The following is a 27366-nucleotide window of genomic DNA, read 5'->3' on the forward strand; positions in this document are numbered from 1 at the left end:
AGCAAATTGAATTAAATGACAAATTCAGTCTATACCCACTGCAGGTTGGCTGTAATGCTTCCAATTTAAAAGAAAAAGGGTACAGAAATGAAGACCCAAGATCAAGAACGAGTTTTAAAGCGGCTTTGCTTCCAAGACCTAGAAAGGCAGGGTCACGTTTTGCCACTGATTTAAGCGGTTTTGATTTTGCTTGTGTACCCTCGTTTGCTTGTGATGGGAGCCCTAACCAAGGTCCTTGAAGCATAAATGCTGACATTCTGGTTCGAAACACATCACCAATGAAGGGTAAACTGACATTAAAGCTAAAACTTAAGGTATGCCACAATATGAGCATATAGAATAATTTTCACTTGTGTCTGGTGACGGTTAAGGAGTAAAACAAATATACATTCCATTTCGTCAAAGAAATAGTTCATATGCTGATTGATCGCAATATTTCATAATTTGACTCTCCGGCATAGATATACATTAAGCAAGAAGTGATGTAATAGTGTTGCAGAAAAATAAAGCCTTGGGAATATTTCCACTGTGTCAAGACTAATCATCTTTTAAAGCCATTCTTCCGATCTCACTTGTCAGCCAATCCCCGGCTTGGCTGAAACGAATACAAAAACTAGCAACACTGAAATGATGACAAAGTAGAAGAAACATGGAACAAGAAATATGGTTCGATTTAAAATCTTGGGGTTTCCCACGATAGCTTTTGGATCCAGAACTTACTTAGTTCAATTCTAAAATCTTTTAAAGCTGTATCATTTAGTGTGAGCAATGACGATTGATCCTTGACAAATGGTCACCCTGCAATGATGACGAAATGAGGGGAAATCGCCGATTTAACGGTTGTGAAAGATGACTAAGTTCAAAGAAAAGGGAGAACGTGGCAACTTGCTCGTTATTTTTGTTTCGGTTTTTGTGTAGCTCAAAACCCACGGTTGATTCTACAAACTAGAACTTATAATTTTCTCATTAAGGGCTCATTTCATTTCATCAAAAATCTATCCCAAATAAGCTCTATTGATGAAAAGATAGGGACACATAAATTCCGTCCCACAGCCAAATTAGCCATCGAATTATATGTCTTGAACCCACTTTACGACTGTTTTGATGCTTGGTAGTTTAAAATCATTGAGGTAAAGGAAATATTAAGTAATAACCCAGAAGTCATCGAGTCAAATCCTCTATAGCGAATGATTGTAACTCGACTGAGGGAGAGGGCAGATTATTTCAACATTGTCGTCTTGAACGTTTGTTGTGAACCTATCTCACGTTGCTTCTTGAAATAAGATAGTCCCATAAAAAAGCAACTGATAAACCCAGGGGAAAAAATGTTGTCGCGATAATTTTTATAACTGAGTTTAAAGGTGAATTCGTTTCAAAAAAAAATAAATTTGCCCCTTCGTACCTGAGAATCAGGATTCATCGACCTTGAAAGGAATCGTTATAGTATGACAAAATAATAGAACATATTATCTATTTTATTGACCAAGACTGGAATGTATTAGATATGTTCTTGATTTCATTCCGTTGAACTTTTCCTTTATTTGGGAGAAATCGCAAATCAAGTACGATACTAAAAGTCAAATCCCCGTCACAGCTCTAGTTTCTATTTCAGAGAAAGGTACTTTAAAGAGGTTTCAAAACAGAACTTTTCAGCCCAAGCAATGAATGTGATAACATCACCGGAAATTAAAATCAAAACGAGAAAATGTTCAATGATGCACCTCTTTAGCACCTGGCATTGCATAAAATGTTGTTGGTCATTTGAAATTTGAGTGCAAACAACTCACATCACATTGTTGTGGTTTCATTGCATTTTGTACTTGATAGGTGTTTTAGAGGATTCCGAAAGTGGATGAAAACGCTCGCTCAGTTTGTCGTGTTTGTTGAATTGTACGAATATGATAGAGAGGTCGATAGGTATCTTGGAGCACGAGCCACACAAGAAGACTCCAATCATTCCATCATGCAGGGTGCACTGAACTCCAGTGGTGTTCATCATATCAAGCATCTACAGCAGACTACATACAGGCACTCTTCCATTTTCCCCCCTCTTAGTGTAAACGTAGTAATTATCAACAAAGCAATTCTGGCTTTTGCAGCGATTTTTTCTGGAAACGGCCAATACTTCACTCCTTCATGACCAGATATCAGACCTTTTTGCAAAGAAATCAGTTGAAGATAACTGATATGCAACTCACCAAGCAAATGCAAGAGATCACCCTCTGAAGTAACAAGCCTAGCAGCCATGGCATGGAAGTAGAGCGTCCGCTTTCCATTATGCTACCTTGGTTTGATCCCTGGCTAGTCAAATCCGAGTCTTAGTGGTATTTATAATTCAATATGAGTTGCTCTGTTAACACTGAAACGGGTGAACCTGTTGTCAATCCTACAGGGTATGGTCAGAAATTAGAATAAATGATGGTTTTGATAGCTTAGGCCGGAAAGCAGGCTAATTTTTTTTTTCCTGTTTGGTCATTTGCATTGTGAACTTTTTTTGGACGTTTTTGCATTTTCACTTTTAAAATGTCCTCTTTTGTGAAAAGCCTATGGATTACTTATATGTTTTGTCATTTCAAGATTATTCAGGAAAGATTAGAATCACTTGCAATCCTTGAAGTAATGGTTGCTGGCACCCATGCGCCATAAAATAAAGCTTCAGGTAATTTGGGTTAAAAATATTTGTTTTCAGGATAAATATCATTCTGAATCATCCTTGGGCAGAGTTTCGATTACTTGATTAAAAAGGCAAGAAGTGTTCCTGACAGAAAGAGTCAATTTCAGTGTGGATAAGACAAAATGTCCATTTTCTTTTGGTCCTTTGTAACTAAATATAAAACGACTGCAAAACTATTTCTGCTCTCTTACAAATTCCAACAAGATTTAGCCACTCTGAACAAAAAAAGCGCTTTATTCTTTTGACTTTTGTACCTCTTTTTGCATTTTTCTTTTTGCTGATTTCCCATTTTTTTACGTTCAATTGCCCTGCGTTAGAACAGATGGAATTGTTTTGTGATTTTAGTAGGGTTTACTTTCATTGTCCGGATGGATGCCGCTATTGGTGTTTCAACCATCTTGGTATCTTGGTATTTTTTTCAGGAATGGTATGAAAATAGACATTTCATGACCTGTTGTCTTGTTACCTTTGTTTTTGGGAAGGCAACGAAAATTGTTTCCATTTATCATTTTAAGTAAACGCTTAGCTGAACATCTCTCAATATATCATGAGGGGTTTGTCAAAGATGGTGGAATTTGAAGAGATAAATTTGTCCAGAGCATACAAAAAACCGAGCAATCAGTCATTTTGTGTGCTAAAGACAATGTGTATTTAAGAATGATTTAAAGCCTATGCATGAAAACATGTTATGTGTATGAAAATATGATTTGAATTGCAATTAAAAAAGCTCAACTACATAGGGCTAATTCTTATTAATTACAACTACTCAAAAGGGTTAAAAGATGCAAATTACACAAAATAACGCAAAAAGCTGAAAAAGTGCAAAAAAATGCATTTACATTTTTTGAACAGCCCCTTTGATAACACACCAAGAGTTTCGGAATCACCATTTCCAACGAAATAAGAGATGATTGAAAATATTTGATTGTCTCCGGTTTTTTCCGACAGCGGCAAAAAGAGCGCAATGGCCGTTTGGCTTACCTTTGGTTGCTAGGATCGGTTTGGTTTAAAACGTATTTTTTCGTCTTTTGCACTACTATGGCCTGAATTACAAACGTTATTGTTGTGCATAAAAACATGGGGACCTAGGCACACATTTCAATTAAGAATAAAACAATTACTTGCCCGCCCGCCCATGCTAAACTCCGTCGATTTGTAATTGAAACACGCAAATTTGCCAAACAAGTAATTGGGAAGTTTTTGAATAAATTGTGGGCCTTGGAGCACATGTATTGATTGAAAACTACTTTCGCAATTCAGCCCATGATATTCCAAACGGGATTCCAAATTTCAAAAAAAAATTAAAATCGAGAAGGCATACATGAGTAAGTAATACATCTTCTTAACTGAATGTATGAAAACTGTAAGTAAAAATAGGAAGAAGCGTTGCAAAGAAGAGAAATTTTATTCCAAAAAAGCTCTATCCAAAATAACTTCTTGATTCACCTTTGTCATGCTCTCCCGGCCTTTCTTCCTTAAGTGATATTGGAATTCTGATAATATGTCAGTTCGTCTTCATGATGACAATTTTTCTCCCTACCAAATTTTGCAAGTTTTTAGTCGATCAGAGCAAAGAGGGATCTACAAGCGGGTTCGATTTTAGCAAATTACCAGAGGCCACTTTTTTAAAGCGCCTACCTTGGAGTTATTGGCTTGGACGCTAACCGGTTTGAAAATACACTGCTCAAAGTGGTGAGTGGATGGACATTCTAGGTAACGTCCAAGCCTTAACTCCAAGGTACAAGCGTTTAAAAAAGTGACCTCAGGTCTATTAATTATTTCTAGCAATTCGTTCCCTTCTAAGGTGTGTTGTGAAAGAGTTCATTGAGAAATGACAGATATTGGGACACTAACAATCTATTTCCATCTCCACATAGTAGCTCTGTTTTTTATAAATGTACTCTGTGAGCAACACATCACTTTGAGAAGCAATAATACACTCTGTCAAATTTGGTGCTCAACTAAATCTACTCATTGTTAAGCAATGAACTTGCACCGTCACAGGTGGCATTAGTTATTGGATTTCTCTGTGTTCATCTACGGTCAGAGTCAGACTGGCGATTCGATTCGTCTTCCCTGTACACCCTGCAGCTGTACAAGGAGAGAGGGAACCAAAGCAGACTTGGCTGGGGCCTAGGTACGCCACGTACGTACTTTACTAGCTCCCAATGTGCCCAACTTCGATCAGATTTTGCAATCTCGGCATGATGGGGAAGCATTTCTCATCCAGGTGTGTCGTCAACTTGAGAAGGCACACTCCTCACACTGAGTGGACTAAGGTTGTTACTTCATGCCCCTTACCGCAACAGTATATTTGTGTATCTGGTGCTACAGATACTAGTAGCACAATAATCTCACACTCGCTTTCTACCGAGCCGGAGGTGGTTTTAGGTTGCCATAAGGAAGGTCATTGCCCTGAGTTGTGGTATTTTTATTTAGCAGACCGTTGGAGAGGGTCTGATTTGACATAAGTTTTTATGAGCAACATGGACTTTGGTTGTGGTAGGTCATGAAGAGCTGGCTTCACCTTTACAGCAAGGAAATATGTCTCTTGTATCCATAAGCAGAGCTTGAACCCCTACCAAAAAAAGTAGAGCGCTAACGTTACTGATAAGGTTAATTTTGCAGAAAAAGTGGCCTAAAACTGTAAAAACCGTTTTTTCCGATTTTTTTACGCTTAGGAAATAAGACATGAAACAAATGACGAATATACGAGGGTGCAAGGATAAAGGGTTGCAGAATTTTAATCTTTGTTTCATATATACTTAACAATTTGACAAGTATTTTTCATGGTTTGAGAAATGGTAGCATTAAGCAAGTATTCCAGTGGTTTTACGCGAGGAAAATCAGGGTTACATTTTGACGCTGACCTACAGATTTCCCTCATGCAACTAGTAATGTTATACTTCACAAAAAATGTAAATTGACAACCTTAGTCACCGTCTCCCGTGGTGTTTTATTTGATCCAATCAGAATCAAATAAATCACGGAATTTCTTTTTGTTTGAGGACTTACTTACCGCTTCTGGGATTGGAATTCCAGCAGTTAAAGACGAAAAAAATTATCAATTCTACTTAACTTTTATTTCATATATTTTTTATCGACCAACGAATTGGAGTTGGCGGATCTGGCTTACCGTTGAATATAAAGTTGATCAGATTTTTTTGTCAAAAACTTGCCCAAGTCTGACTGATATTCTGCTACTGGATCAACACCTACATACACCCTACGAATATTGGAGGGCAGCAAATTGAACAATGATGGAGCCCAAGAAAGAAGAGAGATTTGAGACGGAACTACTAAAAAATCGGGGAGAAAATCCCAATACATTTTTTCTTTCCCTCGTTTGAAAAAGAAAAGTAATGCGTTACTAATAGTGTTACTCAAGAGGTAACGCCGCTATGTATAACGACAACTATCAAGCCCTGTCCATAACCCTTTTGATAATCACAGCTGCATAATATTGTTTGGGTTTAATTTTTTCAGACGGACAGCTGTGGCATATGCTTTATGCTTTAAAGAGTAGTTATGACAATTTGAGTTACTTTTGGTTAAGGTAGTCTTTTACTCAAGTGATATTGCAAATCTATTTTAATGTTTGGGAATTTGAATTTAGATATAACCTGGGCATTTTGGAGCTAAAACACATTACCACAGGACCAATAATTGTGGTTACAAGAAAGGCCCAAACTGTCTCTCAGCAAAAAATGATGTAATATATGAGAGTGCTTTTCGAAATCAGGAACCCATGACCAAATTAGTGTTCTGTTTCTATTTATCTAGAAATTAAGAATAGAAAAGGGCTCATTTCATACCACCAACACCAGGGCTCGAGTAACGACGTTACTTGTGATGTATTACTTTTTCAGTAACAATGCCGGTAACACGTTACATTTCTGCAAAACTAATGGTATCGGTAACCGTACAGGTTTCTTAGCCCTTCTGGTAACGTTGCTTCTTTTTTTCAAAACGTGGAAAAAATGTTTGAAGGTTTCCTCAACGATATTTTTAAAAGTTCCGTCTCAAAAGATAAAAAATCAAATGAGCCTCATTTACCATGAAAACCCTTTTAACTTATTTTTCGCTATTTTTAAATGGTTCTTCAAATATTTCGTCCCCTTTTTTTACTTAATATTATTTCAACATTTCGGCTTTTTTATTTATTTTTCTGGAGTCTCTACATGTGACCAAATAAGTGCAATTTCAAACCTTTTGGTTGACAATGCTCATCAAGGTTTCCTAACAAATTAAAATTCTATTTTAAAGGTTACTGTTCGATGATCGTGAGCCGGTTTATGACTAGATATTTATTGCATTAAGGGACAGGTGTTTATACACAGAAATGGATGGATCATTGAGAGTATGGATGGAAGGGGGAGAGCAGATTGACTAGATGAGACGAGAACATAGCATCTCCCTTCCCAAGGGGGGAAGACGGGTTATTACATTTGATGACTAGATTTGATAACGAGCCTTTTAAGAAAGGACACGAGTGCGGACTTGTCAAAAAAAATTAAATTTTCTTAGAATCTCGCAAGTCAAGTCTTTTTGCTACACATGACTCTAGTAAAAGACTCTGCCAGACCCGAAAAGTCAAAAAATCAAAGGTCTCGTACGAGTCTGACTTTTGCCGGACTTGCCCCAGCACTACCCTCGTATATTCGTCATTTCCTTCACGTTATATCTACAAAACGGTAAAAAGTGCTTAAAACGTGTTTATGCAGTTTTGGGCCATCGTCTTTTGAGAAGAAATATTGGTATTGGTAACGGTAACGAGTTACATTTTCTAAAGAGTAACGGTAACACTTTACATTTTCTAAAGAATAACGGTAATGCGTTACATTTTCTAAAGAGTAACGGTATCGCGTTATTTTTTTCGGTAACGGTTAAAGCCCTGGTTTAAGGGGTAAGGACCATTTACTTAGGCATATCAACAGCTTAGATTAAATGCAATAGGAAGGACGTTGCTTTGAAAGACAATCCCAAATATTCTCATGTGATTCTCAATGCAAATCATTTTTTAGCATATAGGCATATATACATACCCTTGGGTGAAGACAAGTTTCTGTCATGGATATGAACGAGATCTCCCTATCAATAGCTAACTCCTCAAGAACCTTGACCTTTTTTGGAAATAAGACAATGCACATTCAGATAAAGTCCTTTTACGGCCTGATTGTCCCTTGATGGACTAGAGCTATCAAATCTATGACTAGGCCTTCTAAATTTAAAAGGTCTTGCTTTTGGAAAACATTCATCTTCGTTGGAGGGTGGGAAAACTTGTGAGGAGAAAGTAAAAGAGGTGGGAGAGGAACTCTGGCCGTCACCTTAGCATACGATCTAAAGAATATGTTGGTCTCATGGTGTCCAGAGGATGGGGTGGGGTTGCAAAGTTTGGGCAGTGGAGGGGCTAAATGAGTGGGGGATGAAGGCCAAGAAGAGGGAGAGGAACAAAGAGAAGGGAGGAGGGATGAGATAAGTCCGTTGAATCTCCTCGTGCCCCTGAGATGCGCCTTTGTGCATCCAAAATTGAGGCATACCTTTTACCTCAACGAGCTCATGCATATGCATTGGTGGAAATGGCTACGCCCCTGTATGGACCAACTCTTCTCATTGAACTTGTGAAGGCCAATATCGCAAAGTTTGGGATATTATTCTGGGTGAGACAATGCCCAGCATTGACTATTGGGGATGGATCTAATAAATCGCGAAAGTCAGTATGACCATCGCTTTTGCCTACACTTGACTGGTCTATCTTGCTCATAAGTAGTGGACCAGTGGTGCTCCAACCAAGCAATCTAGGCTTTCAAAGTTAAAGCCCATGCAATACCTACTCAAGACACTTCCAAGGACCTACAGAAAATCCCTTCAATAAAGCCTCTATGATTGTTAACAGCAAAAGTATTTGAGGAGTTAAAAAATCTATTTGGACATCCAAAGACTTTTGAAGATTGTTTTGGAATGGGTTTGATAATGTAAAAACTCCAAATAATGTTTGAGTTAGTAAATGGGTAAAAAAATTCACACAATGCGCCTTAAAAGTAAAAAAAGCAAGAAACACCTTTGCGGGTTTTTAGAAAATACTGAGCTACCCTTTCCCACGAAATGTTAAGAATATCTATGGACTCATTGTTATTTCATCTGATAATACATTTTTTTCTTTGCAATTTCTTTGTTAGTGATTGATCTTAGGGGTCCCATTTTTGACACCTCGCATGAAACACTCGTTTCCCAAATCATCGATTTTCTGTTTTAATGATAAAAACTCATTTTCAAGACATTTGGTTTAAATGTTGTTCCCTCCCCCCCCCCAATTTTGACCGGGATAGCCACTATTCCACTTACATATCTATCAGAGAAGACTTGTTGCATCCCAAAAAGGCGAAAATTCACGTTTTTTCAATAAGCTTTTTGCCTAGTTCTTCGTCTTTTTGTTATTTTGAACACGTTACATTTCAATTTTAGTTCAGCCCACTTTCGAGTCCGCCCTCTATTCATTACCATTGCTCCCAACTTATCCCGTCATCTCGTCTGGTTTCACTCAAAGGTCCAGAGAAAGACTCAATTTTGGAATGTGCATTCTGCATTGTGTGAACGTTTTCAGGAGGAAAGAATCCGTTCCTTTTTCCACAACGACGTAGCCTTTAGGTTATAACGGCGTTGCTGAATGTCAGGCATCTCTAATTAGAAGAACAACAGTATTGCAATTTGTTCTTAAAATGAACGCGACAAAAAGGTAGGAAGCATCCAAAGTAATGTCACTACATCAAAAGGGCCACAAGTATGACAAATTTATTGTGGACTTACACTTCCGCAATCGGTTGTTTGAGACCCTTGTGAATCAATCTCTAAAATCGGTCTATTCTCAAATACGACACGGATTTGGCTATTAAATATATTTCATCTAACTTTGTAGAATGGAAAACTACCTAGGTGATCAAAATTAACAAATATGAACACAATCATCAACCTGTAACATTTGGGTATTTGAGGCAACGTCAAGCGTCAAGTAGTTCGTCTCCTTCTCCGTTTCCTTCTTTTAAGTTGGTAGCAGATTTCATTCGCTCTGATTTCGAGCATCTGTTCTCCAAGTTGAGCAGAAGATGAGCAAGAAGAAGGGGCGTTTCCTTCGTTTTCTTGTTTGGTTCTCTCGCTTGACGATTCCAACAAATTGGCAGCATTATTGGGATTACAATTGGCAGCTAAAGAGCAATGATAATAAAGATGATAACGACACAGTAACGGCGGCGGGGCGTTGGATGCTTAATCACAGATCAGGTCTGAAGAGATAGGGTTAGTTAGGTCATCAGAAAGAAGAGAGGCATTCATCATCCAGGTTTTGTACGTTTCTTGGCTAGGAGATGATGATCGTCACGTCCAGCTTGATTGAGAGGGAGAAAAATGTCTTCTTCGTCATCCTAGTAGCCTTTCAAAAGGCCAGAATAGGACTTGGAGATCTGCGAAAGGCCACACAAAGAGCAATTATAATCGTGTCCGTTATCCTAAACACTGACCAAAGGCAAATAGAGGCGTTTTGTCGAAACCAAATCTCACCTGGTGATAAGCTCCAGAACACGGTGATTGTCGGGCTCAGAGTTGGCTTGATCATTGCATTGGGTTGGATAGATATTCCTGGAGAGAATCTGCAAGTCAAGAGACAAACATCTGTTACGTAGCAATAATGGCTCGTTGGGCGATTTTGTGTGTATTCCTATTAGTGCTAAGTCAAGCTTGGACTCTGGGTGAAAAACCCGTCCCTTCGGAGCTCAAGGATCCGTTCCTCTTTTGTGACGCTTGCTATGCGACCATCACAGAAGTCACGGCAATGATGGTCCAATCCAAAGGCTCGAAACTCAAGCAGCGGATCAAGACCGCACTCGATTCCGTTTGTTCCACCGATCACCTACGAAGATATATTCTCTCACCCCCCAAAATGACGAAAGTAAGCCTTGGGCTGGAGCTCAGCTGGAAAGCACACTTTCAGTTCATTACACTAGCTAGTAGTTCTTTCAATCCTCCGTTGGATTAATGTTGCAGGCCTGCTCCGCTCTCTTGAAGACGTGGCGCTTTGAACTCGAGCAATTACTCCAAGAGCAATTTCATGGCGGCAAAGAGTCTAACGTGGATATTCTCCTGGAGACCTTCTGCCGAGGAGAGTCTTCCATTCAAGCTTGCCGAGAGGACCAAGAGTTTCCTACTCGCAAAAGAGATCGCGAGCGGTCAGAACAGCAGTCAAAAGCCCAAGAGCCCAAGGATGAGTTGTGATGATTCATGCTTTGCAAAGTACAAAACGCAAACCACAGCCAACAAGGTCGAGTCGTGGAAATTCGTATTTTGCATTGTTTGCATTGTTTCCTTGTATTCTGAGGAAGCTCAAATAAAGCATGAACCATCGGCCAATCGGCTTGAGTGGGCTTTTTAACTACTAGTACTGCGTCTTGTGATGCTTCACGTGAGTCGTCGCTTACGTACGTAGTAGGCTGCTATGGTTAGAAAGATAATTTACCTCGTCAAGGTGATCGTCTTTGGTCGAGAGATCGAAAGTGGACTTGGCTCAGTTCATTGACTCTTCTCGAGAAGGTGGAAGTGGTTTTCCAACATACAGCTGACTGAATGACTGGCAAACTGGTGGTTAATTTGAGTCTATTATAGGCCTAAAAGATCTCTGGCGATTCATGCGATCTATCTGATGAGTTCAGACATAATGATGACTGTTGGTCTAACGTGAGGGGCTCTAAATGTGTTTGTGAGTTGGTGAGAAAGAAAGAGAGAGAGAGAGAGAGAGATGCAAAAAGAAGAGATTGTGATGTGGTTTATTTTGCTTGGCAACAACCACAGGACGGGAACCGAACCAATCCTAATTGTTCGTACGTATTCATTTTTTACAGAGTTGGCTGACTTCTTGAATATCTTCAACTTCCTCATAGCAAAAAAGTCACTCCTAGGACTACGAGTATAACTACGACAATTCCTGTTGCTCCTCCTCCTTCTCGATTGGCTGGATCTCCTCGGAAGAGCCATCTGCAGCGTAATGATACCCCCACTAATGATCAAAATCAGGAAATATTGTTCCCGTCAATCAGGACATTCCGCCTCCCAATTACTCGCCACAGAAGACAACAACACTCTTATGTCCTGAGGGATTTTTGCTACAGGTCCAACCAGGGGACAAGGGGCCCTACCGATAATCAAACTATATATGACCGCTGGGCTAAATAAAGGCCGAAATTGACTTACTTTTTCTAATGTTCCAGGTGCCAGGATCAGGTTGATGGGGTAGTTTTCCATGCGTTGAGTGAGGATGTCCATTTCGTCGAGGATGCCATAGACGCCAGTGGGGTCCGCAAATCTGAAGTACTCGGGGATTCCTTGAGTGAGAATGTCATGAGGATGGTCTTCGATGATGTTGGCAGCAGTGGCATGGTCGTTGGCGGGATGTTCATGGCGATGTTGATGGTGGTCCGAGACGATCGTGTGGTTCTGATTGCAACGGGTCATGATGGGGCTGTTGATGTTGCTGATGATGATGATGTTGTTATTGTTGTTTTGAGCCCAAGAAGTTCTTGCCGGAGGTGTTGTTGTTTTCGGTCTCGTTGCTGTTATTGTCGTTGCTGCCGTCGTCTTGGCGAGGGGAATCGGTGATGATGCAACCTTTTCCAAGGACACACGATCCTCAACTGAGATTCGGGACTTCGTGGACGAAGTATCTTGGGATTGTTGGCATGATGAAGTTGGAGTCGATGATTCGGATTTGGCGACAGCAACAACAGTGGCAGTAGCAGTAGCTGCTACCGCTACCATTGCCATAAACATGGAGAATAGGTGGGGATCGGCGTAGGTTAGGGTCAACATGAGTGGCATGAGGAATTGGTGGTTGGTGTGGCATCCAGCCGTGGATAAGGATGGCGTTGCGTATCCAAGTTGCGTACAACAACTCTTCCTGTTGATTGTCCATCTGCTGTTGCCAGTAGAACACGGACGAGCAGAAAAGAAGGCGGAGGAGAAGGAGGAGGAGGAGGAGGAGGAGGAGGAGGAACAACCACCACTACCATTTGGAGTGGAAGTGGCACTCGCTGTTGATGAAGTTGGAGTCCTCGTGGACGACATTGTAGGAGTCCTGGTAATCAACACGGCATGTAGGGAAGATGTAGATGATGACGATGATGATGGTGAAGAAGACGCATTGACGGGGGTCTGGAACGATGTTGGTGCTGAAGAAGACGAAGTCGAAGTCGAAGAATACACGCACGAGGAGACGTGCTTCTTGGCGGTGCTCGAGTCCCTCAAACGAGGTGTCGTCCAACGACATGTATAAGAAGACGAGCAGCCATGCTTAGAAATGATAGGAGATGACATCTTGGACTGCAATTTGGCTTCCTGTGCGGCAAAGAGAAGAAGAAGAAGAAGAAGAAGAAGAAGGCTGAACAGGAGTAGTTTGTCAGATCAAGAAATGAAATAGATATCCGGGATGATGTTGGAGTCGTATGGTAATGATGGTATGTGTGAGGGCAACACAATCGGAAGATGCTATTATTACTGGTTGGCGATGGTGGTCGAAGACGCGCTCTGGGGTCACAATTTCAGGGAAAGAGTGTCAGGCAGTTGTTGTGGTAAGAGGACAAGGGGAGATGGAGGGCAGCAGAGGGGTGAAATGTCAAAAAATGGTGACTTGGAGACGAGACGTTGGTAAGGAAAAAAGGACAAGTCCGAGATGGAGGAGAGGAGAAAGCAAAAATAGATGTGGAGTTGTTGAGGACCAGTCTCCAACTGAGTGTGCGTAGTTGTTGCCAGAAAAGTCGAAAGAGATTTTTGACTGATTCTTTTCCACAGGAGGTTCGATCGAGCTCTCCACAAGGAAAGTAAGCCAGCGAGTACCTACAACGAACTCCTGCAACAAGTGCCGATGATGGCCAAAAGCGAGAGGGAGATTGAGGGAATGAGAGAGAGAGAGAGAGAGAGAGATACTCCGAACTACACTAGCTCGGAGACACTCCACCGAACGAAGCGACTCGAAGAGACCCCTCAGAGTCCCAAAGAAAAGCGCAACCCACGGCCTAAGCGTGAAGGGAGCCACCTCCACACTGCCACAGGAGACCTGAAAACCAAGACCGAGGCAGAAGACGAAGTCGAGGAAGAAGTTCCTCTGCTCGTGTCATTTTTTTGTCTTATCCGTCCACAAACACACACACACACACACACTCACACTCACACACTCACCATCGCCCACTCACTCCCAGCCTGGCTTGGCAACTCCTCCATAGGCCCTCCTTCACTTGTTCTCGGGCACGTCCTCGACGGCAGCCACGAGGCACGACGGGACGAGAGGTGCCTTTCTCAAGGAGAGAAATCCACCCTATATTGGTTTTCCCTTCCGCGTTCATCACACTCTGGATGGAGATATACGTGCATACATATGTACATGGAGAGAGTCACGCAGAGATGGATGGAAGGATGGAGAGCACCTAAGACCACTAAGAGGAGAGCTCGCATCACTAACTTCGGGCAGATTTTCGATTACAATAACAACAATAACAACAGCAACAGCAGCAACAACAACAAGCACGACGACTCACGTTTCCTTTTGTTTCTTGCTCCATTGTTTCTCGAGTTGGCAATCTTGATTACGAAGGCATATGGAGAGAGAAAGAGAGGGGGCCTTTCCGCCAAGGTAGACCGCATGTCTTTCCATCTTGAAGTTTCTCCACCTATGTCGGCGGCCCTGCTGTCACGAGTGATACTCAGAACATCTTCCACTCAGTCCAGAGGGCCGATGGAAAAAATATACACGTCTTCGAGCAAACAACTCCCTTGGTTTCATTCATTTAAGACGGTGCGATCAGCCATTTCTCACGATATGGTTGGTTGGCTCTGGGTGCCAAATATTCAGATCATCTTGCTAATTTGGGGGTGGGAGGGAAGAGAACAATAACACCAATAAATGTCCTGGACCTCATTAGTGATGATCTATCGGTGGCGGAGGCAGTCTTTGAAGCGAAATGTAATATATTTATTATCCCCCCCAATCATAGATTTGATCCCTCCCAATGGGAAAAAACGACAAAGTTTTACGTCGGAAATCCCGAGATAAATCACAAAATGTTGAAGTTGTGGCAATAAGCATTGGCAAGTTTTTACGAGACTTTTGATCTATTAATGAGGGCTATCATTGTTCTTTCCTTATTCAAGGAGGAGATAAACGAGTATTTGAACCATGGGTCAATTTCGATATCTGATCTTTCCGACGCGCCACATGTATATTTTACCACCAACAATAATCAACAATGAATGGGTCTCATCTCTTGATTTTAAAAAGGCTCATGTTTGCCTCATCTTGGAAACACTTGACGCTGGATAATGAACAACACTTAAATGTTCATTTAATTGGGACCCGCGAGAAAATGGCGAGGGGAAAAACAGAGGTGTCTTTTCCTTGGCTATCGCACAGGCCTATTTGATACGTTCTCGGTCCCCCTCTGAAGCTCATGATCATCATTATTAGCTCTTAGCTGCGGGCCTGAAGACTTGGAAAAAGTCATTGCCCTTTTAATCACCTCGAGACAACCCCATGATCCTAAAAATGACGACAATCGCCCCCTGAAGGGGCCAAGAATTTCTTCGTGGCCATGCGATTAGATTGGTTCCAAAAGCAAGCGTATCAACCGGTCTCCAAGCGCATTTGTACTGTACATTCACATACAGAGACGCCGTTGTCTTTGCTGCCAACGCCATGTGGATGGCGGAGAAACTCGCCTCCTGCTCATTAGAGCTATTACCTAACCAGCCAGTCCCCTTGGGTCACGAGAACCGCTGGGAACGGTCATTTCTCGTTCGTTGGTAGGGGCTTTTTTCGGGTGGAATTTCTTTCTGTTTCTCTTTCCAAACGGACCCCAGACTTGTTTCCAATCTTAGGTAGATGTACGTTTGACTGTTGCTTCAGCGGTGCTTGGGGACTTGGTTGGTTGATGGGTAGGCGGGCATACTGGCTATTATTACGTTGTATCCAGGGCTCTTGTCACTTTCAAGACGAAAACCTTCAAGCTAGATCTTATCTTGTCAGGCAAGTCTTTCTCTACCCAAGAATACCTGACAATTTATGAGAACTAGGAAGTATCCATAGGACATTCACCCCGACAAATGAAAGGATCAACACCACGTTCCTCGTGCTTGCTTCCCTACTGTACGTGCAGTATAGGTATACTCTACCATCCATCCATCCATCCATCCGCTGAGTTGCGTTACAAACTCCCAAAATGGTGCTATGCATTTCAAGCTCGAATCGTTTTACGACCAGCCCCGCGACTACCACGAACTACTACTATAGAATTGCCAATGCGACCGGCACTCTGAACACCACACTTCGGTGAGTTTCTTTTGGCCAGCAAAAACAGAATCCAAGGACCAACCATCAGACCCGGTGGGTAATTGATGTCCTAGACTTAAGATTGAAAGCGACTGCACACTTGACGGGGACTCCTTGACCCGCGAACAACCTATTAGATAACTTGGCTAGGCAACAGTGTGTCCATCCATCATGCTAGTGTACGAGCGATTCGATCCGGAAAAGGCCTCGAATAGAGTAGCGATGAGGGGGGGGGGGGCATTTATCAGGCATAGGCATTTGATGGGTGATTTGGGAAGTTTTGAAATGGCCCGAGGATTTGCCCGACAAGAAACCCCTCCAGAGGAACCGGTGGGAAACATCTCTAGTTGTTGATCCGTTTCGAAAAGCTGTTTCCCGAACGGGGCTTTTGAGATCGATTCATCCGTGATGATAGGGATCTTGTCAAGCGTTTCTTCTGGTCGCTTTTAGTTTAGTAAACAATAAACAAACAGGCCAGCCAGCAAATCGAAGCGACTCAAGTTATTTTTGGGTCCCTGTCATCATCAACAACTACCAGCACTACCACTAATCTTGTTGCTCATCCATTGAGGGTGGCAGGCATTTCATGGCGTTGGATATTTTTAAAATCCCCTCGAAATCAGGATTTGAACGACAAGATGAAAAGCTGGAGCCTTGGATGGACCGGGAAAGAATTCGGATTTATGGATCTCCACCCCAAAATCCCCAATTGTGGGCTGGACGGGACGACATGTCGCCTTTGGTCCTACATGAAATTGGAGAGAGGCTTGGAAATAAATTTCTCCATGTCAGACGACTTTTCGTCTCAGAGGGCAAAGACCCTTTGGATGGCTCCCTGGCTCACTCACTCGCATACTCACTCATTCACTCACTCACTCACTCACTCACTCACTCACTCACTCATCTCAACTCACTCATCACTCACTCACTCCACTCACACACACACGCTTTGACTCAACCACTTGGTCCGTGTCAGTCAGTTAGGCAGCTCCGTCAGTCCGTCCGTCACTAAGAAACGTACTTGGTGTTCTATTCCAAGTGGTCAATGATTACTCTGCAAGAAAATTGCTTATCACATACCTCACATTCGGATTCTAAAGAGTGCCCGGGCGCTCCAGACAGGTTTCCGACTAGACATTAAAAACACGAGTAACATTTCCAAAATCCTTTCAACCCGGACCCCGATGACGATAGTAACGATGATGATGATGGTGTTGACGAAATGGGAAAAGTCAAAGACCTTTCAACCCCTCCCCCCCCCCCCCCCGAGTTCAAGACACACACGCACGCATCCATGTAGGTACACATATCCAAGGTGGAAAGGCATTCCTCCGATCAGCTACTCAACCATCATAGATGGACCTGTAGCAGCAGCTTGTACCGGCGGTACTATCTATTGGGCTCTTACTCCAGCTACTATGTATCTTTTCCACTACCAACACCACCACCACCACTGCTATTGCTAGTTCTTTTGGTTCACCAGCGAAAACATCTTCGTTTCTGATCATCGAAAATAGATGCACTAGAGCCCCTGCTATTTGAAGCCATTTAATGAGATCTCGAGGCGCTTCCATTTCAAAGGTTTTGCAGACCTGTTGAGCGGGAGAGCAGAACAAAACTGGGCGAGGATGACACAATCATCATCTACTATGTTCGTATGTAGGTAGGTACATCGTTCGGAGAGCATTCCGCCTTAGACTTGGATGTTCATTGGCCTTGCATGGGGGATGGGGGCATGATGGGCTCGCTCGTTAAGCCATAAATCTTGACTAATTTGTCACGAGACAACACTTAAGACGACTGGCTACAGTGCAACGGAAAAAGTTATCGAATTAGCGCCTCAACTGCAATTTTTGAGAGTTTCATTGGAGCATTAAGATTCTTGTGGGACTTGACGTTATTGTCCACCATGTCATTGCTAGTGATTCACGTGATTAAAACTATAGTTGATTACAAAATGCATACTAGACCTATGATTCAATTGAATGGTTATTGACTCTTCGTTTTTTATCGATTTTGATAATAAGTTTCTCTCATTGTACGTGTCCAAATATGACTTTTTTTAAGCGTTATTCAAGTCCTAGAGAAGAGCTCTGATTTAGGTATTTGAAATAGCTTCCACTTTGCAAGACGTTTTTTGCAACATTTATTGAGCCTGCGATACTAACAAGAGTGGACTATGTATTATTGTCCGTTTAATACAAACGTGTCCAAGGAATGTGATTTGGACCGTGAAGTTTCTCATAGCAAAATAGCTCAGACGAAGTTATGATAACCGAAGAGGTACTTTGCGAGTGTCTTCACGCTAACCAAACAGGGTTTCTTTTCACTACCATTTAACATTGACATAAGTGCAATATCAGCTTGTCAATAAAATACAAGGTCAAAAATACAGAAAAGGTGGTTTCTTCAGGTACGGTTAAGTCTATGAAAGAGCAACAGGATCCTTTTGATCAGTTTCAGGTTTAAAAACACGATAATAGATATGATTAGAAACGACATTACTAGGGGGACATTGAAATCAAAGTCACTTTTGCTTTCTTAACTTGCAAAATCTGTGGAAAATCATTTACTGAAAATTCACAAATAATTTCCATTGAGATGTCATGGAATACTGAGAAACTCATACCTGCGGAAAAAAATATTTGAGCTTTCATAATGTGACATCAAAAACAATACCAGGAAATAAAAGGTATTGATAATTTTATTATCCTTTCAAAATTCACTAGGCTCATCAAAATGGCGGTTCAACAGTGTCAAAGTCGAGCTTACCCTATTTGTATAAACGCAAAAAGTAGGCATAACACTAAAGTTAAAAGGAGGACATCAAGCGGGATGCCGAATTTCTCCCATGGCTTCGCAACATACGAATTTTTGGGAGGGCTCAGTGAATAGTAGCAACCAAAAAGGCAGCAGCAACAGCAGCCTCCCCAGCATCTTGTACTATGTTCTTGTGAATTTTCGTACTACCGGGGTTTCAGGGGGTGATTTTGGTCAATCATAAAGCGATAACACCAAGAGTCTCCCATCTACGAATACATGAAAATGCGATAAACTTGTTTGGGCTGAAAAGGAACAATTGTCACTGCAATTCCTTATTTGGGTGTAGCTCTTTAAATACTCAAGTTAGTTTGGGCATATCAATGCAAATATGCGAGATATATTCACCTTGTTTTGTCAACACGGACTTAAAAATGCATTTATGGATTTTGAAATTTATTTGATGTTTTTCCTCTTTATACGAAAAGATGGCTCATCATTCATTGTAATAAGGATGACACTTAAAAAGGTATATTTGAAAAAAATTGATAGTAAAGTTTAATCTGTAACTTCAAGGCCAATTATGCCTAAAACGTTCAAATGTAAAATTTTAAAGTACCATAACGCCTTGCAAAACTTGTCCAATAATGGATTCCTCAATACCTTGGGTTATGATTTGAGATGTAAATTCAGGGCCAACACATTTATTGTCTCAGTTATCTTTATGTGCAGGACAAATTTCATTTTTGATGTAAAAATTGGGCTTAAATCAGTCCTTCAAAAGTATTGTTCGCCGCCAATGGTGAACATAGCTACTCGAGAGCTCTTAGGGTTTACTTTCTTTGTGTTTGGCTTGTACTGCCAATCTGGATAGAGGATTGGCTCCACCTGGGTTCTTAGTGATGGCCGAAACCAAGGTTGGAAAGAAGGAAGCATTTCGTAATGAGCATGGTTGATATTTGACAAATATGCTCTTCAGAAGCCAGACTAGCCGTAGCCCAAAGAGTAAACTGTTTAATGAGAAACCAAAGCATTTTAAGTCCAGGCCCACTTACCCACTCATCTGTCCAAATTGACATCAATAAAAAGCAGATTTAAGCGAGGGTCAACTATAGATAATAATAGCGCATTGAAAAGAATATTCAAAATAGAGAAATCGGTCCAAATCTAGTCCAACCCTGATACGCAATAAAACGTGTACGTTTGCAAAGGGGGGATGAAATCGGTCAATTCGCCTCATGCATTATGGCATCATTTATCTACGAAGGGTGTTGCATAATGATGACGACGACTTGCTCAAGCTGGAAAGTCGATCATAGATACACTAACCAAGATCACGGGTGAGACATGAGGGATATTTTAAGCCTCTTTGAAAAACCGAGCTCGTCCTCGGGTTTTGTGTGGGAAACCTCGGTGTTTTTCTTTTCTAAGCTGTACGCCGATGCAATTATTAACCGTCGGTGAATGGAGCCCCTTCATTAAAGGGTTGTTCCAAAGCGCCCGTGGAAGTTGGATTCATTCGTCCGAACATCTGTGGTGGTTGCCAGTTGTCTTTGAATCGGGGAGGGAATGGATGGATGGATGGATGGATGGAAGTGGTTTGAATGCTCACCCCATGGTGGTGAAGATGGGGGTGGTAGCGGTGGGGCACGCCATTTGGCAGCATCCCTCATAAGGAATGGAAGATTAGACCTCGACGACGACAGTTGAGAGGTTTCAATCCATGAAAGGCGGATGCCCTGATGGGTATCCGATTATCATCTCTGAACTGCGTAGTAAAAATCCTTCAGCCAATTGAATGCGAGATGACCCCGGAAACATTTTGGGTATTTTAAAACTCTCCAGCCACACAATCCAGTTAAAGAGAGACAGAGAGAGAGAGAGAGAGAAAGAGTGAAAGACAAAGCCACTAACCATGAAAGGGGACAGGAGAATTCTTTTGAGTGGATGTCAATGAAAAGAAGAGAAGCGTTGGGTTGAGCTTGTGGAATGTTGTGGGGAGCGTGGTTTTCACGTAAGAAACCTGTTGGTAGCCTTTTTTGGTGTCAGGCGACAAGCCCCCTAGTTCTATGTACGTGGTTTTAGTAAAGTATCTTTTTTTTATTGTTTATCTAGCGGCCAAAACATATTCATTCATCTAGATTTGGTAGCTCGTGCACGTATGTATGCACCACTTATGACGGTCCAATTTCTAGGTCAAGCGAAGAAGGAAACATTTGTACATTCTCTCAAACAGGCGAGGAAACATACGAATGGAGCTACCTTGAACATGATTTATATCTTGCATGGCATCCGATTACAATTGGCCTCCCGTCAGTCACGAGGTCTCTTTTTTTTAATGCCAATCCTCCGAGAATCAGAGGGATGACTGATGAGACAGAGGTGAAACTGCTGGCCAAATTTCTGTCCGCCATCTCTGTTACTAGGACAACATTAGAATAAGTGAATGCCAAATCCAGCTGGTCTTCCGTTAGTCCAAGGCCAAAACCACTGATGATGTAACGAGCAGCAACCGGCAGTGCCAAACTCTAGCCTGCAATACTCTGTCTCTTGATGCCATGCATCCATCCTTCAAGCATTCGTGATTGGCATGCTGCTCGCCCTGGTTCAGGATCAGGCTTGATCGTTCATTTCCTGGATGGATGGATGGATGGATGGACGGATGGAAGGAGGTTCCCGTCTCCTCGTTGCAACAGGTGTTAGAAGAAGTAGAAGAAGGACGAGGACGAGGATAACGATGACGAGGTGGAGTATGCCTACTAGGCCTACCCCGTTCTCCTTCCTCCTTGGGTGAGATGATGTCCTCTTATCATTCCCAGGAATAACGGGACCGGGCGTCCGATGCTTCTGGCAATCTTCTAATCACAGCATCATCCCGGCTGCATCTCGGTGGTAGAGTTGCCTCCAAACGTTTCTCGGAAGCTCGATGCGAAACGCCAGGCCTCACCAATCTACCGGTGGACAGATATGGCAACAACCTGGCTGTTATGAGGCAAGGGAGAGGGATCTACCAGCTGCTTTTAACACCGACTGACTGACAACCAATTCAGGATCACGGAGGAACCGCTAGGTTGTTATTGTCGACCATGGTTCATGAATCATGGTGTGAGTTCGTGCTCATAATTCTAATGCCCTGTTCTAAGGAGATGGCATTCGAATGGGTTTAGGAGGAAAACTTGGAGAGACCTGCTCCAAACAACGTTTCTTTGAGATTTGACTATAGGATTGTTTTAGAGGTACTCGAGGCACTCAGTTATTGGTCAAGGCAGGAAGGTGGGAAGGTGGGAAGGTGGGAATCCCGATATGCTCAACAATAAAGACTAAAATCGAATTAACGTGTTTTTTTTTCAACCTAACAGACCACTCCCGGATAAATTGGTCGACTTTATTTTTTGTTAAGGCATGATTTTTCCCCTTGTCGAAGAGGGATTTAATTAAGGATTTGGAGTGTGGCATGAATATTCACTTCATTCAAAGACAGTGGCTGGAATATCTGAACCAACGTGTTTTAAGAGACCTCCAACAGCGCAGCTCCATTATCTAAAGCTTCCTGAAAATCCGGTCTAAGGAAGAAAAAGAAGATGAAATAAGGACTCCTTGCCCAGTTAGAATACAGGAAAGACAAGCTCAATTCAGTTCGCCTCGACTCGGGAACTCTAAGTATCTGCGGATATCCGATTGAATAAACGAGCATATCCCTGGCATACTAACAATCCAACATCATGTTCAGAAATGGCCAGTGTTCAAGTGTTCACAAGACCGAATTTGGAGTTCCCAGAGGACGGGGTCATTCATTTGGTTGGTTCGAAAAGCGAAGAATACGCGTTTGTACGACAAAGTTCAGTTCTAGTATTATCTAACGAAATTGCTGCCTTGGTTCGAAGAGATTTCGGAGGATTTCATTTGTCTTCTTTTAAAGGTACACACAGGACTAGAGAGAACGAGAGAGCTCCAATCAGGTGAGGTGGCTTTACGTATGGATTATTGCTTACGGAGTAATAAGTGATGCCAACCACAAACTAGAAGAGTGATACATTACGATAATGGCATGCAGTATCACGTAACTAAATCTGGCTGCGGCAAAACTTGTTTCCGAAATGAACAAGACAGGAAGGAATGCAAATTACATTTCTGTATTCTTGTCTGACGCCTGAAACAGGGTCTTGACTGCGATTAGATCCACTTTGAGAATCACATTACGTCTCGTAATCGCCCTCTTTCAATCCAATGCTGGATCTTTCGCTCCATAATGGGAAAGGCCTGAATCGATCGGATCCAAGGTAATCTTGAATGAAGGGGAGCTTCTCGAATTGGTCCATCACCTTCGAAAGATGGGGACACTTATTCAGGATCCCCGGTACCAATTTACGAATATGATCCAAGGCTTCGTAAAAATGGAAATCCACGTAAGTGAGTTTGTCACCGGTTAGCCAAGGTCCAGGTATTTTGGATTTTTTCTTCTCTAAAAGTGGGAGGTCAGCGTTGCATTTCTTTAAGAAGGCTTCCCTAGACACATTCTTCTCTTCGGCCGACGGTTTGGTACCCTATAAAGGCGGAAATAATGTCAGGTGGAATAATTGTCAGGAAAGTTATTCATTAAAAAGACAGTAATTGATATCTTCTTGCTCATGGACAGATGGGTCATGACATGACAATGCCATACTTGATTCAATTACTTTCTAAACGTAATTTCTAACAATTACAATGACATATATCCCACCCCATCCCACCCACACCCAATATGGGGATGACACTTTAGCTGCTTCGACCATTTTCTTATTACCCTAAGAAATCCTAAGAAACAGATGCTTTATAAATTCTTGGCTTCATCCAAATAAAAAATATCCTGTAATTAATCTAATCGAAAGTGAGCATTGCCAAAAAACGAAAAAAATAACAATGGCTGGACACGAAAGGTTTGTTTTTTTTCAGTAAAAAAAAACAGAAAATTCCAAGCCATGTCATAGGAGTAAAAATGCAATTATAATTTGTAAAGAGCGCAATTATTCCTTACTTTTATAAGCTAAATAATAAAGATTTATTTTCTGAATTAAGGCTCAATATTTTGATTTTTCCTCAGTGCTGGAACTACAAGAATAAAGAAGAGTGTTAAGGCAATGAGTTATGGCTCTCTAACAAAATGAAAAAAAATCACTTGGAACATTGTGAAAGATCAAAAAGTATCACCTACACAACAGATCTGTTCCTTACTTAAGAAGTGCAGCCTTGTGCACTCTGGCCTTTCAAAATAGTTAGAGCAACTCATCCCTTATTGCAAAAAATCCTCTAGTTGTCAAGGTGGAGAGAGTCAACTTGAGAATGTACTTGATGAAAAAAAATAACAAACTGGCCGTTGAGGGCGCTGTACCTTCATGCTATTGCTCCGCCATCTAACAATCAAGCTGAGTACTACAAAACGTTTCAATTTTGAATACAAATAGACAAGCTCTCCGGCAGGCAAGTCAAATAAGTACAACAATTTTGTTCTCTCTGTTATCTCCAGGCAAACTTCCTTGTGAACTCCCTTGCCTAAATCAATACGAAAATGCAACAAAAATTCCTCTATCTTTTTTAAATGCACCAACAGAGAAGGTCTAATCCTTTCGCAGATAAGAAAATGTATTAGCTCAATATGATATTAGCTCAATCAGATTCAAGAGAATTCGGTTCTAGTATCGTCTGAAGTTGTTCCAAATATGCATGGGCCTTTTAATCACGGCATATTGGAGGTCGGCAGCTTCGAAAATTCATCATTTTCCAAGGGTGACTAACTTTGCTTTTGGCCAATTCTTTAATGAAGTCATGTTAGGTAAAACATTCTCTTTTGCATTTATGTCAGCCACTAATTTTTGTTTCCTAAATGATCATTCAATGATAGATGCGACTATCTCTGGTGAAATCTAGCAATGAGGCAATTTGGAGTTTTTTGCATTTGAGCCATTGTCAAGTTTACAGTACATAAGGGATTTGCCGACATTAGCTTGAGAGTTATGTACTGGTCTGAAGGTTTTTTCCTTCTAGCCCAGAGTATGATGCAAAAATGATTCTAATTTTGATTGATTCTGAAACGGCTACAAAAAATGTCGTGTTGTAGTAACATTTTTGGACAAAATTGTTGACTGGAACATGTGAAATTTCGACCTTAAAAATGACGATTTTCGATCAGTTTGAATTTCCCGCCTTTTTACTTTGACAGTTATTGCTCTGATTGCTCCTTCGACTCTTCTTACCCGCAATTTCAACCAATGACAAACCTTGTTTACATTTTGCTCGCATTTTGTGACGTAAGGCAGCTGAATCCCAATTGAAAACAAGCAACCCTTTGAACGACAGGTGGCGTTGTCTTTAGAAAATAATGACGCCAACCTGAAAGCGGACCTTAGCTCTAATTATTCAATTGTAATGCCTATTCTGTTAGTTTGAGAACAATATTTTTGTATCAAACTTTTCCTCAAATGACTCTCTGGAAAGCTTGCAAGACATTTTGTTAAAAGCATTCTTATGTCAAAATAGTCCTGAAAAGAGAGAATGATGAGCCCTTTTCAGCACTGATCGTCATATGAATGAGCTGCAAGGTAGAACTAACATTTTTGGCATTTTAATTAATAAAAAGCAAGACAACTATTTTTTTTGCAGCCGAAAAAGGGCTAAACATGTTCATACTGTTTTAGATCTTAAAGGTCGCGCTCTGAGTTCAAAAGTAATGAATTTCAACTACAATCACATCACAGTTTTAGGTTATAAAAGGTATCACACCACAATTGTGTAAAAGTGGATTCAGTATTGTCAATAAATAAAATAAAAATGACTAATTAATCTTCATATTTACTTTGGTAGATGGTGCCATGGCTGTCTTAAATGGGTGAATCCTTATCTTGAAGTTGGTTGAATTTAGTAAATCCAATTGGAATCAAATGCTCAGAAACAATCACATTTTAGGTGACAAAATACCTAAAAAAGCAAACTCCAACATGTAAACGGATCTATTTGAGACAAGCTTTGATTTTTTTTTGCAATGATCTTCCAATGTCAAAATCGAGCTCTGATGAAACCCCAACCTCGAGTTTCACTCCATCAAAGGAAATAAAGCTCAGAAGAAAATGTTTCGATATGGAAATTTGCGATGAAATTTGAGCTTTTGATAATGCTAAACAATAACAACATCGTTTTACTAGATCGACTATTCAAGATCTACTCATATTCAAGCCCGATTTTCAACATAGGTTACGTACCTTTTAAAAACCGCTCACGTTGTTCGTATGGTCATGTTCAATCGTATTCTTGGAACTTCACCACTAGATGACACACTAGCGTTGGCAAACATAATTCAGTTTTGCTTCCACAGTAATACTTCGATTTGAGTACTCTATTAATCCTTTCATTTTGAATCGACTGAGCCCTAGCTATGACACGAATGATCCGGAAGCCCTTCATTGTACGAGGACGGCCATGTTTATGGTCAATGCTTTAGAACGCCCCATGATCGATTGCCTTTCAGCGATTCAATATCAAAAGCCCCAGAAAATCGTGACTGATACATTACCTTCACCCTTTACGACAAATGCGAAAAATCCCTTGAGCAGGAGACTTTCTATATAAGGTGGTAAGCCGAAGAGAATCGCTTCTTTTGAATAAACAGGTGATGTACAGTATTAACACAAGAAAATGACAATGCATTCCAATTTATCCTAATCAAACAATTGATAACCTTGTGTGGCGGAACCATGTAGGCCCGACAACGTGTTGAGTCGTGAGATGGTAGTAGACTGATTATATTTGCGGTAAGGGAAGTTTATATAGAGGAAGGAGAGTACAATGAAGACAGATAGGAAGAAGCGGGAAAGTAGGAAGACAGGGTCGCTACACTTGATTAGTTGGCGAAAACTTCAATTGTCGAAGAAAATGGTATAATCGGGTCAGAATTGCTGGTGTTTAGCTTTTTGATTTGGATTTAGCATTTGATAGAAATAAGAAAAAATGGCGCATGCTTTTTTTAAGCGTTCAGGCTTTTGGGCCGCAATCAAAAAGGCTTGCTTTTGTTAAAAAAAATAAATATTTTATTATTCCTGTATAATTGAAATTGTCATGTTTCCTGCTCAGAAAATGGACCGAAGACACTTGTAAGACCAACTCTTTACCTTTCCAATATGATCCCCAAAGTAGACATAGCTTGTAAGCGCACCAAACAATTCATTGATTTGTTCGCGGAACAAATCCAAATGAATCTGGGCCTTTTCATTCTCCGCAGCCAAGCCATATCTCCGTCCCAGATACTGAAGAATGGCCATGGACTGAGTGAGTTTCACGTTCTCATCTTGATAATAAGGCAGATTGGGAAAGTCGAATTCGCTCAAGACTTCAAACTTCTTGTCCAACCAAACTTTTTTAGCATACAAAGGCCCCGGTCCGCTTTGAGCTGGACGGAACTCATAGCTAACTTGAGCATATTCCAACACCAACCGACTGGCATGGCACAACCCACGACAATCCCAATATCCAAGGATTGCTTTACTTGTCACGCTCATGATGTCAACTGATCACCAATCACGCTTTACCCTCCCCCCCCCCTTTC

General features: G+C 41.3%; 3 protein-coding genes across 4 annotated transcripts; 1 reads left to right on the forward strand and 2 right to left on the reverse strand.

Moving 5' to 3' along the window:
* Positions 1-9555: 9555 nt before the first annotated feature.
* Positions 9556-13780, reverse strand: LOC131883853 (uncharacterized protein DDB_G0271670-like). Its single transcript, XM_059231451.1, has 3 exons — positions 11912-13780; positions 10229-10317; positions 9556-10131 (listed from the first exon to the last, which is right to left on the reverse strand). The coding sequence occupies exons 1-3, from the start codon at positions 13028-13030 to the stop codon at positions 10104-10106; spliced, it is 1236 nt and encodes a 411-aa protein (XP_059087434.1). The 5' UTR covers positions 13031-13780; the 3' UTR covers positions 9556-10103.
* On the forward strand, positions 10245-11074 carry LOC131883854 (uncharacterized). Its single transcript, XM_059231452.1, has 2 exons — positions 10245-10616; positions 10712-11074. The coding sequence occupies exons 1-2, from the start codon at positions 10356-10358 to the stop codon at positions 10937-10939; spliced, it is 489 nt and encodes a 162-aa protein (XP_059087435.1). The 5' UTR covers positions 10245-10355; the 3' UTR covers positions 10940-11074.
* Positions 13781-22339: 8559 nt separating the features above from the next.
* LOC131884216 (glutathione S-transferase Mu 1-like) lies at positions 22340-27349 on the reverse strand. Of its 2 annotated transcripts, XR_009373696.1 has the most exons (3): positions 26933-27349; positions 22922-23338; positions 22340-22357 (listed from the first exon to the last, which is right to left on the reverse strand). XR_009373696.1 is itself a non-coding variant. In XM_059231917.1 (2 exons), exons 1-2 carry the CDS (start codon positions 27317-27319, stop codon positions 22991-22993), a joined length of 735 nt encoding a protein of 244 aa, XP_059087900.1. In that variant the 5' UTR covers positions 27320-27349; the 3' UTR covers positions 22908-22990. The 2 variants fall into 2 exon arrangements, 1 of the variants encoding a protein (XP_059087900.1); XM_059231917.1 differs by lacking the exon at positions 22340-22357 and having other exon boundaries at positions 22908-23338.
* Between the last annotated feature and the right edge of the window lie 17 nt (positions 27350-27366).

Source organism: Tigriopus californicus, chromosome 7, assembly GCF_007210705.1.
Source record: "Tigriopus californicus strain San Diego chromosome 7, Tcal_SD_v2.1, whole genome shotgun sequence".
In the NCBI taxonomy this organism is placed as follows: domain Eukaryota; kingdom Metazoa; phylum Arthropoda; class Copepoda; order Harpacticoida; family Harpacticidae; genus Tigriopus; species Tigriopus californicus.